At 44.6% G+C, this 13,408-nt stretch overlaps 1 protein-coding gene across 2 annotated transcripts in view; it reads left to right on the top strand.

The window, feature by feature from the left end:
• The window catches only part of LOC138569641 (alpha-N-acetylgalactosaminidase-like), a 358,057-nt gene extending 345,147 nt beyond the window's left edge, over positions 1-12,910 (top strand). Inside the window, exon 8 of one of the 2 annotated variants that reach the window (XM_069647792.1) lies at positions 9,713-12,910. In XM_069647792.1, coding sequence (XP_069503893.1) covers positions 9,713-9,973 — 261 coding nt within the window. In that variant the 3' untranslated portion in view covers positions 9,974-12,910. The remainder of the gene's footprint in view (positions 1-9,712) is intronic. The other variant, XM_069647791.1, reaches the window with a different exon arrangement.
• The last annotated feature ends 498 nt before the right edge of the window (positions 12,911-13,408 follow it).

Below are 13,408 nucleotides of genomic sequence, written 5' to 3'. Positions count from 1 at the left end.
CACCTTTTGGTAATGGTAATGTTTATTTGTAAAGCGGCTATACACAAGGCAAGTGTTTCAAAGCGCTCAAGGAGGGAGGGAACAAGGGTTTAACAGCAGTCATTCAGAGACCTTGAATTTATGAATGATACAAGTCTGCACAGGCAGAGTAAGTGCATATAATACAATTAACAGTGTAGATAACAGCAAATGGGTCAGACGACGATTCTGCAGTTTTTCCAAGTGCATTGAGGCGCAACCATGCAAGGAGGGGAGACGTGGTAGACAGACTATCTTCAAGGCATGGTATGTTCAGATCGTGCAAGTGCACAGACTGGACAGGAGAAGGGAAGAGGGGAGAACAAGTGCAGGGGGGTGTTTATAGTCTTAAGTTTATTTACCCTCACCAACAACTCTTCAACTTCCTCCTTAACCACTTGCTCCAATCACTCTCTACCAACCTCCTCCTTAAACTCCCACATGGATGTATACTTCGTTTGAGTCCAGGGTGGGACCATTCCGTATCCCCTCCTCTACATTCCAGCTGCAAAGGAGGAAAGCATTTGGCAACCTGCTCATAAGATGCCGCTGTCTATTGGAGTTGGGCTACCGTTCTAAGCTCCCATTATAATATGCAAGGCACAGTAGCCACAAGAAACCAGGATCAAAATTGGCCCCAATGGGGGATAGGAATTGCATAACAAGAGAAGTAGTGATGCATTTACGCCATTGCACATTCAAGCTGCTCAGTTCCAGCCCATGGGTTCATATTCCGGCTACTTGCCCCACCCTCAAAGCAGTCACAATGAGGACTCCCTGAGACAAGCAGACTGAGCAATGCCCCCCTTCCCTGCATTGTATTCCATCCCATGGCCGCCCTAAACAATTGTGCTAGTAGATGGCTCCTATGGAGCCCTTTACTCAGATTTGACTTGGGACAAGTCACACTACTGTATCTCCTCACCCTTACTGTGGAGCTCCTCTCCTTACCGAACAGCTTCACATGCTGCTCTTTGTTTATTTTCCATTGCAGTGTCTGTCCGTGGTGTTTCCACTGTGGCAGTGAGTTGTAATACACAGGGCTAGACCAGCCCATTACCTCTGCAGTAGTGCTTAGAGAGGGGCCATGCATGCTCTCCAAATGGGGCTTGCCCCTTCCGGGCAGGCCTCAGTGGTCAAGTAACTTGCGAGTCACTGCCCTGTATCCAAATACCTGGGAGGGGGACTCCGGCAGACGCAGCTCACTCCTCCTGCCCTCCCAGCAGCAGCCGTTGAATCCTTGTGCATACTTACTGGATGCTGGTGGGCATTCACTTCACTTCGCTTGGCTGCTGGCCCCAGGTGAGCTGCAGCCTCCCAGGCCACCTTTTCGATGCAAGTTGCCTTGCACATGCAGCCTCGGGCAGCATGGTTACAGATATTTTTAGCATACCAAGTCTGGCCTCCAGACGGGCTGACTAGACTCTACTGGCCACCGCCATCTTCTGCCCAGGCCACTGCACAAGCAACCCAGGGCTTGGGTGAGATCGTCTGACCCCAGGGTGCGCTGCCATGCCACCAGGCTGGTGCTCATTCCCGGGCTGCACCACTCGCACGGCCTGAGACACTTTACACACCTGTGCTGCCCTGGGCATGCAGCCCATGCTTTTGCTTTGGCTGAGCTGTGCCTTTCTTAGTTGGCCTGGCCCAACAACTTGTATCTGGCCCCCAGGGGACTGCGCAAGGCTGCGGTCTTCCATTGAGCTTCTGGCTAGTTCTCCACTGGTCTCCTCTCCCAGTTATCCAACTGTCCTGATTTCTTCAACAGTTCTGCTTGTCCTCTGGCCATCCTAGGCCAGTCCATAGTCCTTGAACGGGAAAATATGTCCATTGTCCTTGGCCCTCAGAGTTCCAATGGCTCCCTTAGCGATGGTACAGCCCTGGTGTCCGTCTTTTAAAAATAAATTCCCTACAGGTGATGAGGGCATTTACCCCAGCCTAAAGTTGCCTCCTCCCCGCCTCTAAAATCTCAAAAACTGCCCTCTTAACTCTGTTCCTCCAGTCTTCTCCTTCTTACCCTCCAGTCTCTCCTCCCTCTCTCCATCTCTTTCAACACCATCCAATCAGCTTTCCTGCAAATTAACTATGCCTTGGATCTTTTTATATTACCCCATTCATCTCGTCCCCCTCGCATGGGGAAGAGGGCAGGAGCCCTTAACCATTGAGGAAGCCCGTTGGAGCCAGGAAACAAGCGGCAGGTGCAACACCTCCTCGTTGCAAGGCCTGCCTGACCTTGACCGTCTACCCTGCCTGTCCCCAGCATGCCGGGCGCTTCGCGGCGCCATAACGAGGCTCTGCCTCGCACATCCAGCATTTTTTTTCAATGAACATCCGCCGGCAGGCGGATACGCCGGCAGCACATCCGAAGGCCATACAAAGGCCTGTTGAGCGCCTGTTTGGTGCACAAAAGGCGCAGCGTGGCCCTCTCCTTTGGTCCTGTCTTTCAATGACATCTTACAAGGATTCTCGTCTTCGGCCAGGCTGGGCCTAGACAACCACGGTAAGCCTTGAGGCTTTTTCCTTGCACCTTTATTAGGGAAACCAGAAAACCTGCAGATTTGAGACTTGCCAGCCACTCATAAGCTGTGTGGATCCGCCCATGTCTACCTCATATTAGCTTATACTGCCCTAATGTATGAGGTTATCCATTCCATTAGCCATCTCTTAAGACCCTCCCCAACTGTGCTGAATCCAGCCTCCACTTAAGCTAACCTTGATTCCCCACTAAAGCTCAGCTGGGAGCCATAAACCGTGTTTTCTACTTGCCTAGCCAATGTCTCGGGTAGTCTGCAAGCCTATGCTCATCTTTGCCCATTGTGCCTGTGTGCATTTGAGTCACTGCCTATGCTGATCTGTATCCACTGTGCCTTTGCCCACTTGAGTCATTGCCTATGCTGATCTGTACCCATTGCGCCTTTGCCCATTTGAGTCATTGCCTATGCTGATCTGTACCCATTGCGCCTGTGTGCATTTGAGTCATTGCCTATGCTGATCTGTACCCATTGCGCCCATGTCCATTTTAGCCACTGCCTATATGGCCACTGCGTACGCTGATTTGTGCTCACTGTGTCAACGTGTATTTAGTTTACACAGCCTACCGTGCCCATGTTATTTGAACCCTAGTCACTGCAGCCCACTGAGCCTATGATATCGTCTGCCCATCTAAAGCAGACTTCTTAGCCTACTGTGCTTACTGGAATCTAGCTCTTCATCATGAGTAGCACACCTTGTAGCCTGCCATTGTACCTATTCCTAATTATTCTCCACCACAGAGTGGATAGTAGCTTTCCCACAGTGTTCTCGAAACCCCTATACAATTCCACTATGGCCATCCTCGATACCAACACCAGTATGGAACACTCTGATCCGAGGCACTCAACTGAGTCTCCCTACAACCCATGCAGTTTACTCCGTAGAAACTCCATGCTCAGAGCCAGACTCTAGAAACTCCAAGCCTCCGACTAGAACCTTACCTCCCACAAACAAAAGATCCAACACCCTAAAGGCTAACATTGCCCATCTCAACAACCGTAGACAACTTCCTACTTATACCAAAATTGAACCGTCCCATCAGATAGCCCCCCTCCCCTCAAAGGATGATTAATAAATGCCAGATCCCTGATAGCACATGCTACAGACATCTGTAATTTGACAGTGCTCGACAACTTGGACTTCATCGCTATTACAGAGTCCTGGCTGCATGACGCAGGACCCCAACTCTCCCTAGCGATCCCAGAAGACTTTACAATACTCAGCCAAGACAGAACCAATATGCGTGGTGGCGGCATCGCTGTCATCGCTAAAACTTGCTTAGGTATGAGAATCTCACCCACAATAGCAGCCGATTCTTGTGAATCGCTTACCGTTAAAATTCCACTAGCCAGCTCCCAAACATTGACTATCCACCTCATCTCCAGACCTCCAGGACTACTAGGGGCATTCGAGGAGGACCTCCACAACGTACTCCAACAACCTCAAAACCTCCTCCCAACTACTTATACTAGGGGACTTTAATTTGGGCTTCAATGTCCCCTCCATCATTGCTAACTCCCTCTCCAATCTGGGTATGACGCAAAAAACCCTGGAACCCACTCACAATAAATGAAGAATCCTTGATTGGCTAGTAGATTATAACTGCACCGCCAATATCAAAGCCATTATCCCCAAAACCTGGACAGACCATTTCTTCCTGTTATTTGAACTATCTACCTCTAGACCACCTCCACCAGCCTCCATCCTGGCCCTGCCTTGCCTAACAAGAAATAAAGAGCATTACCAGAGATAAGGTGATCCCGGCCATACTACCTGCCCTCAACGGTTTAGAGGATCATTTAGACCCAGAAACATTAGTCAATGAGTATAACAAAATGATGTTAACCACCCTTGACAACATCGCACCTTTGAAACTCAGACAAAGTAAACCAAAATCTCATTTAAACAAATGGTTTACCCCCGAACTAAAGGATCTGCAACTACTCAAGGGGAGTTGTGAAACAGCGTGGAGGCTCACCCCTTCAGAAGATCATAAAACAAAATTAACAGAAATCTCCTCCCAATATAAAAATGAAATCCATTTGACCAAACCGAACTCACTTAACAAGCATATTTCCAACGCCAACTCAAGCATGAGGGAACTGTTCACCATCCTCAAGGAACTAGAGTCGCCCATCCCCATTCCGGACATATGCACCAAAGATAAAACGTGGGGCACCGATATCCAGCAAGCTTTATCAAACAAAATGTCCTTACTCCAAACGAAAATAGCCAAAAAGAAAGCCTCCCTTACACAACCCTCGAAAACCACTAATGCCATAACAGACCCTGCCCTAAAAGCTCAGGACCCAGCTACATGCTTCATGTTTTCCAAAACCTCTATCCTCGAGGTGGATAAAGTTATCCTCTCCCTTAAGCCGTCAAACTGTCAGGGTGATTCCTGCCCTGCCCAGTTTATAAAAGATGCTGCTAGAGATCTTTCCCCATTTATTGCTAAACTTGTCAACTCCTCATTCACGTCTGGCACGGTACCCACTAATCTAAAACAATCCTGGGTACTACCACTGCTCAAAAAGCAAACACTAGACCCTCTTATACCAACAAACTACCGTCCCATTACGACAGTCCCCTTCCTGCTTAAAATCTTGGAAAAGATTGCCTATAATCAAACACCACAAACTCTTAGGAGAGCGCCAATCAGGAGTCCGCCCCCAACACGTCACAGAGACTGCCCTCATTAAGGCACAAATAGATGAACTAAGAGATAAAGGAAAAATGGCTCTCCTTTTGCTGTTGGACCTATCGGCAGCATTTGACCTCCTGGACCATGAGGTACTTTGTAGCTATTTAGACTCTGCCGCACATTTCTCTAGAGAGGCTATAGCTTGGATCGAATCTTTTCTTAGCGACAGGACCATGAGGGTGTTCTCCCCCATCGGCAGCAGCGGACCCAATCCCCATCCGTTGCGGAGTCCCTCAGGGCTCATGCGTATCCCCGACTCTTTACAACAGATTTACCAAGCCCCTTTTTCACTATCTGGACCAACTCGGTATCACCTACACTAACTATGCAGATGATACCCAGATTCTCCTCCCACTTTTCAGGGATTACAATGAGGATTTGGCCTTGGTGAATAGGGTGTATATCATCGTCCAGGCATGGATGGCAACCCACGGTCTATGCCTGAACGATGATAAAACAATTGATCATCCTAGGGACACATTCTAACCTTAAAAAACTCAACCTGGATTATACCTCATTTGAAATTGATGGGAACCTCATCAAGGTATCTAAAGATGTGAAGACACTTGGCTTCTATCTGGATGCCACCCTCTCTTTCGACAAACAGGTGAAGTCATTGGCTGCAGCCACCGCCTACACATGCAAGCTCATTAGAGCAGGCAAGCACTTTCTCTCTGACAACACCTGCCTTATCCTAGCAAGAGCACTAATCCTCTCGAGGCTCGACTATTGTAATGCCTTATACATTGGAGCAAATAAATCCATCACCCACCGAATCCAAATACTACAAAATAACGCCCTACGAGCCGCCCTTGGTGTCGCCAAAAGATCACATATTTCAAAGATCAGGCGTCAAAACAACTGGTTGTCCACCCAAAATAAAATCCACTTAAAAGTAGCATCCCTGGTTCACAAAGCCCTGAATAATGCTGCACCAAGCTATCTCTGCAACAAACTCACTAAAAGAAGCCACACACGCCCTGCCAGATCTTCAAATGCCAATAGCCTCATCATTCCAAGATTCAGACTCACCAAGGCGGGGGGCAGCAGCTTCCAGGTCCAAGCTGCCCAATTATGGAACTCACTGCCAAACCCTCTACTGGAGGAGCAACCCTTTCTGAAATTCAGACGTAACTACATTAATCTGTTGAGGTCTGCCAATGATTAACCCTTTGGCATCCACTTATCCTCACTCAACCCCAATTTACACACATCTCGATCGTGCCCCTTTAATCTTTAATCTAATGGACCCTCTCACATTGCCCATCTGGCCACTGAGCTAACTTCCGAGTGCCTTATATATACCACCCTTATTGTATTTTGTATTAATTTTGCGTGTATATTGCTATCGCCACATACAGGCGATTTATTGTATTTTGTATCTGTATTTTTACTATGTACCCTGTAACCTAAGCTTCACATTTTCTGTACTGCTGCGCCCGGCTACATTCAGGTCTGGTGCGCATTATAAATGAATAAAACAAACAAACCTTAAGTCCACACCTGGACTGGATCTCCAAGGGATGGGTTGAATCTGTGGCTCCAGGGTATTGCTCCACTGAGAATGGCTGAGGCCACTTCCTTTCTGCAAGTAACCTGGGGCAGGCTTAATGTGAGAGACGATATAAGAGGTGGGGCAGCCATTTTGGTTTTCATTAGGGTGCACTGCCTCTCTCTGTCTGCTCTCTGCTTTTCCCACCCTCTGGCTGTTGCTGGAAGAATCTTGCTCTTTGATGCTGTCTTTAGCACTTTCCTGTTTTCCTCAGGTTAATGTGATTAACATTAGTTCTCATTGAAGAGGGCGAGAGACTGGAATTTCTGTCTTTCTCCATTTTGTTTTTAAGACTGGGATGGGATGTACTTTATCCCTTCTTTGGGATAAGGGTTGTGGGATCCCCTAGACTGTCTCCCCCCCCCCTCGTCTCATTTCTCCTAACCATCAGTGTAGTTTGCCGGTCTGGGTTTTCTGTTGACACACAAGGGAGGTTATGGGAGAGGTGAGATGTAGTCCTCTATTTCCTGTTCCTTGCAAAAATCCTGGGTAGCCAGGATTGAGGAAGTTTTGCCTGGTGCTGTATTGGCTTCGTGGGGCTGAACTAGGAGTTCTCAGTTGTGATCTCTTCCTGGTGTTCCCAATTGCCATATTTTCATTCTTTCCAGGTTTTAAATTGGACTCACTGGGGAATTCGGTCAGCGGTAGTATTCTTCCTTTCTTCCCTTATGTGTCTGGAAAAATGGGAATGGGGTTCTCTCATGTAGAGTAGTGGCTACCTTGGGAGCCATGCAACTGTCCCCTGCTATGAGAATGGGGTGCTTTGGGGGTAACCAGGTGGGTTTTAGGGTCAACCTGCTAGTCACCCCTGACACCCAGCATGGGACTTTGTTGCAATACCGAAACAAAGGATTTCCAGTGACTATCCTTGATCATTTTGCTAAGGATGAAACATTGACAGTGTTGGTATTTAAAGCCTGGCACATATTTTGCAGTACAAGTACTTCAGCAGTCTGGGATTTCATTTCACTGTCAAATGGATTTATGTGACTGGTCACAATGCACAATATTATTTTAAGCTAGAAATTCAGGCATTTTACATATTCAAAAGTACTGCGTCCTGTACAATGATTCTGCCAATTTCTTTATAGTATAGTGAGTGAGGGTTGCGGGGGACACCCCCGCAGCCTTCCGTTAAAAAAACAAAAAAAACTGGGGCTGCGGGAGTGCCGCACCGCACCGCCCCGCTCATTATACTTTATTGTATAGTGAGCATGGGTTGCTGGGGACACCCCCACAGCCTACCGTTTAAAAAAAAAAAAGACCTTTTCGGCGCCGGTTCCTGATCATAGAAGTGAAAGGGAACTGCCGCCGCAGGGACCCAGCGTGAAGGAGGTAAGTGGGGTTTGTTTATGTTGGGGGTGGGGGTGTGTTGAGGGTGTGAGTGGGGAGTGTGTTGTGTGTGGGTGTATGTATGTGGGTTCGCAAGAGGAGGGTGCAAATTTGGTAGTTTGCACCTTACTCATGCGAACGTTCCGGCCGCGGCAAATTCAGCCGTGGTCAGATCACTTAGAACCCATCAAACTGGCAATCGCAGTGCTCTACGTGCATGTACAGTGACCTTTATCTTCTCTTCAACAGGGCTCTGCAGTCATCTGCATATCATGCCGGTACCCCCAAGTGCTCAGTTACACAAACTGAATCACTATTTTTGGCTTCAGCAGGGCCGCAGAGCATTCCCCATTTCAAACTGCTCTTACTGCCGCTATCGTTCTTGCTCTCTTGCTCGTGTGCTGTTTCTCCTTCTATCCCTAAAGGTTTGGTCTCCCTCTTCACCGATTTTAGTTCGCTTTAATCAGGGAGCAGGGAGGTGCGCCCCACACCATGAAGACCGCTACCCCAGCCTCTATGCCACCCTGTGCCTGACGAGAAAAAACACTGAGCTGGCCAGTCTGTGTTCTGAGTGTTAACAAAGTAGGAAGTAGCTGATCCTGCGTGGCGCACAGGCTATGAAATCGGGACAGTTTGGCAAATAGTTTCCCTTCATGAGCTAGATTGCTTACAAATCTCTCTTAAAAGCTATGCTCCATAGATAGCTCACCATGCAAACTGGCAAACGGCTCCTTTTATGGTTGGCGCTTGAAATTTTGTTGTTGTTTTGGCTTTCTGCGCTGGCTTGAGTTCGATTAATCCCATTTATTTGAGTTGAAACAAAATGAAAATGTAAATTATTTTTGTATTGAAATACTTGATCCTTATTTGCCTTATATAAAGGGTGTATGAAATGCACTGTTAAAATACATTTTTTCTGCAGTCGAGACTCAGCCCATGCTTTGGACATGCTCTGTCAAAGCTTGGATCGAACTGCAGTAAGTCCTTTTACACGGGCTAATCTGAGCCTCACCTGACTCCCCCATTTTGAATGTAATGGCTCATCTGCTCTTGATGATCGAGCATTGCCTATTTTGTCAACTCATATTGTTAGTGGTACATGTAGGCCATGTTTGTGTTCAATGTATAGGGCAATACGTTGTGTGCAAGACAATTTCCTATTGTCATGACCATAACAATTTCAGCATGGTATGCTAGGGCATGAAATGAAGTGCCTTACTCTTCCCAATAGATATGAGGCTGCATGCGAGCCACACATGCCAACCTATGCTTATCCTTCCTATACCTCATAATGGAGAAAGCAATATGTTGCATCAGAAACCATTAGTCTAAAGTACTTTACAGTGTTTTTCTTTTCTGTCAAGTACAACCTATGTTTTCTGTTACGAATCCATTACTGTTTTTAATCTTTTCCTAAAAAAGTTATGACGAAAGTGTGCCTTTTTTAAAACCATGCTTCTGCTTAAATATGTTTTTGGGAGAAATCTTCTAATGCATGAACGCATGATCCAATTCTCATTGGGAGTTGGTGATTCACTGAAGATCATCCTCTTACGATATTTCTCTCTTTATAGAAAAAGCCGCTGGAGGTTTGGAGAAGAGAACTGGTTAAAGGTCAGTATGCTGTGGCCTTCATGAACAAGGGCACTGATGGAACACCCAGAGATTTCCCAACCTGCCTATCGATGCTCAACATCACTGAATGTGCCACTGGCTATAAAGTATATGATGCATTTGAAAAAGAGTTTTTGGGGGAGATGAAATTGGACACGCCCATTGACGTAATAGTCAATCCAACCGGTGTGGTTTTGTTGTTTATAGTGCCCACATGCTAATGTATTGGGTAATGCATTTATGCACTCTGTTTATTAGCATATGGTGTAATGAGAGGGGCATTTTGAGACTTATCTGGCATATGTTTACCAGCAGCCCCAGGGCTGTTTTAACGAGCTATGAGAGAAACTTAAAGGTAATGCTTTAGTAGTCTTAATTGAAAACAAATGAAGCAATCTAGCAGAGGGAGGTCTGGTAATTAGTGGGTTAATCTACTTGCCTACTTTGGATCATAAGGGAGCAAACCACACCAAACTAGACCAAAAAAGCATGGGGCCCAGTAATCAGAAATAGCTTCACTTTAGCTGGCCCCTTTCCATACTTGAAAGTGGTTAAATGCCTGTTTATTTCCCCTCTTAGCTTTATCCAATCATTCTGCCCACCCACCAAAAAAAGAACTTTGCCTCGTAGTGCTAACCTAGGTTGACTGTTTCTTCAGTGTACAAAAACAGAGTGAAAAGTCTTTGCCTGTATCTTAAATGTGGACTTAAGTAAGATGATGTTAAATCCTCTATAATTGATGGTTTACATTTCGTTAGCATGCAATCCTCTCCCCATTTAAAATTTGCCCTTTTGGATATTTGGATTATGATGTCCGACACAATCTATTAATGTTTGTTGTTTTCCATGGTGTTAAAAGAAACATTTTGCTGTGACCTGCAAGGAAATTGCTTGGATTGTGTATTTCAAACACTGAATTTTCCTGGTTTGGCCCCTTTTGTTCTTTAAACCTCAGAGTGCATTATTATCTTGATAAATCCAAAAAGTTGTTGGTGTTTGGTTGTAACACTCACTTGGCAGCATAGAATTTTTTACTGGAGATATTTTCCGTGACAATAATGGATAATTGGCTGAAAGAACTATTCAAGTTTTACTTGGTTATAAGATTTGTGGTGGTGGCTTCATCCGTAAAGCTCATGATTTAATTAATTAATTGTAAAAACCCATCTGTAAATACACAGCTGTTGTCCAGTTACCATACGTGCCACAATTTTGCATTCTACTCGGGAGACACTAGTACAGTCCTGGTTTTGACTTTGCATTCCAGGACTTGTAGTCCTGGATTTACCCATTCTAAACCCTGGACTGAAAGTCCCAGAATGCAAAGTTAAAACCAGGACTGGACTATTATCACCCTAATCGAATGGATAAGTGTCATGTTTTGATTACTCAAATATTTTAGAATACATTAGCCCTTTTGCAATATTTGTATACTTTTCTAAAGGGTTTGCCCCAATGGAAAACTGTCACTATGTTAAGTAATAATATTGTTTTGGGCAAGATGGGGTGTAGTTACCTTTGCAAAACCTTTCCAGAAATGTATTTAATCTGGGTGCTTAAGTTTAAATTGCCATCAAAAATGTTGCCGTAACAATGGACTTTTTTGATGTGTGCACTTTTGGCCATGAAAACCTTAAAGATAGACCTTCAGCTGAAGGTTATTTTAAACACAAAGACGTTACTTGTATTATTCAACCGAATGGAGTTGGCTTGTTTGATCACTGGGGTGCCTAAACTTTGACCTTTGTGGGTTGGCTGTGCCTGCCTTGATGCTTATTAAATGTGGACTATAAATCTTAACCTTGAAATCATTCCACTCCCAGTTCCCGAGGACCATGTCACTCGGGGAAGTGTTAGGTAGCCAAGGACCCTACTCTTGGACACTTAAAAGGTGCGTCAAACCTCACCAGGTTTTAAGAGGAATACATACTATTTTTGAGGTACCTCAAGTAAGACATGTCTGAAAGGATCGGAAAACAAATCTTACTAAGGTTCAATGAGTTTCAATATTGAATTTGCTTGATATTACTGGGTATCTGAAAGTGAACCTTAATTCATTAGAATTCAACCATGAAGTGTATCAAGATTTCTAATATTTTATGATTTAGCTTTCCTTGCATTTAAACAATGTGAAAAAATATGGGCATGAATGCTGGACTTCAAAGGCAGTAACCCTCTCATTAATGATCAACAATGGTAAAAGTGGACTTAGTTCCGGCTTGCCCTAAGATTGTTTTAAATGTGAAGATTGACTTCAGAGATTGATCCATGACCTTCCTGAAAGCACTATTAATAAGACTAAGAACATGTTCTAAAGTTTGCCATTTTATTTATCCAAGGCAAGAAAACGTCCTGCCACATTCCCCATATACATTTTGTTCTGGTTGCAGTGAATATAAACTAGTGACACAGAGAGATCTCTATTAAAACCTGTTAAGAGACCTACTGAAACAACAAACAACATCCATGGAAATCGGAGGCATTGCTAGGAGGGTGGGGGTAGGGGGCTGTACTGGCTTTTGGTTTTTGCCACAGATAAAAGATCAAGATCTACAATCAAAAGGCATATGTATTAACAGAGGACTGTATTGCCTATTTTCGTTATGTTGTATTAAAACAATAGCAGACTAATACTTTGCGGCTTAGGCTTAGATGTGGGAAAATAAGTACTTCTAAGCATCACGGCTAGCTTGCCATGGTGAACGGCATAGGCTTTGGGAGAAGAAGGATCTCACTAACAGTCAAACACCCTCTTGCTGCCATGAAAAGAACATGGGGAGGAACATGAATACTAATTAATACTAATTAATGCACAAACCATTGTCCAATGTTTGGGTTAGGTTTCTTTGTATTATGATGTCTATGTGAATTATTACTTGGATTTTGAAAATCGGAAAAGAAAAGTTGTTGGTGTATCCATTTCTAATGTTGTGACCAACACTATCAAAGTACAAACTACGACCTGTCCCCTTTTTTTTCTATGCGTTACTTGTCCAGCAATGTGATTCTCAATTTACTTCAAACATGCAAGTGTTCAGTAGAGTCTATACTACTTGCCAAGATGCAGCTGTCTTTTTTTTGGAATAATGTAACCTCAAATGAGGCCGCAAGATGAAAAATGAATTGTTTTAATCATGCAATAAATTCCTCAATCATGAGCGAAAGGTGTTTTGTGAGTCATTTAAAATATGTTTTGGTTCAAGCTAGAATTATTTGGAAAGTAATAATTACATGCATCATATTGTAAATAATCAAATGTGAAGAAAATGTGATCCTTTTACCAATGTAAAATGTGATGGAAATGTCTACCTATGTTTCTAAATGTGAGGTGTATTCTGGTGGAACAGGATGCGCTCTATTTGTATTGTTGAACTTTGACAGAATTTTCAAGGCACAAGTGCTTGGTGTGCAGTGGGTGCAGCAAAGAGGAGAAAGAAGCTAATGAATTTGGAAAGTAAATGGTAATAGAGGAACATAATAGTGGGAAGATGAAGGAAAAGTGTGAGGGAGGTTTGAGGGAAAGTCTCAAGTTAGTTGGTGGGGCTAGTGAAAGGGATTAGAGGTGGGAAGAGACTAGGACATGGATGCAATAAGGTCAAGTACACAGGAGGAAAGAAATGGTAGAGCTACATTAAATGGGACAGAATGTGCAAAGA

Source organism: Ambystoma mexicanum, chromosome 2q (genome assembly GCF_040938575.1).
Source record: "Ambystoma mexicanum isolate Mex_15411 chromosome 2q, UKY_AmexF1_1, whole genome shotgun sequence".
Classification (NCBI taxonomy): domain Eukaryota; kingdom Metazoa; phylum Chordata; class Amphibia; order Caudata; family Ambystomatidae; genus Ambystoma; species Ambystoma mexicanum.
Note: the sequence above shows the minus strand (reverse complement) of the source record. Positions and strands in the feature narration are given on the sequence as shown.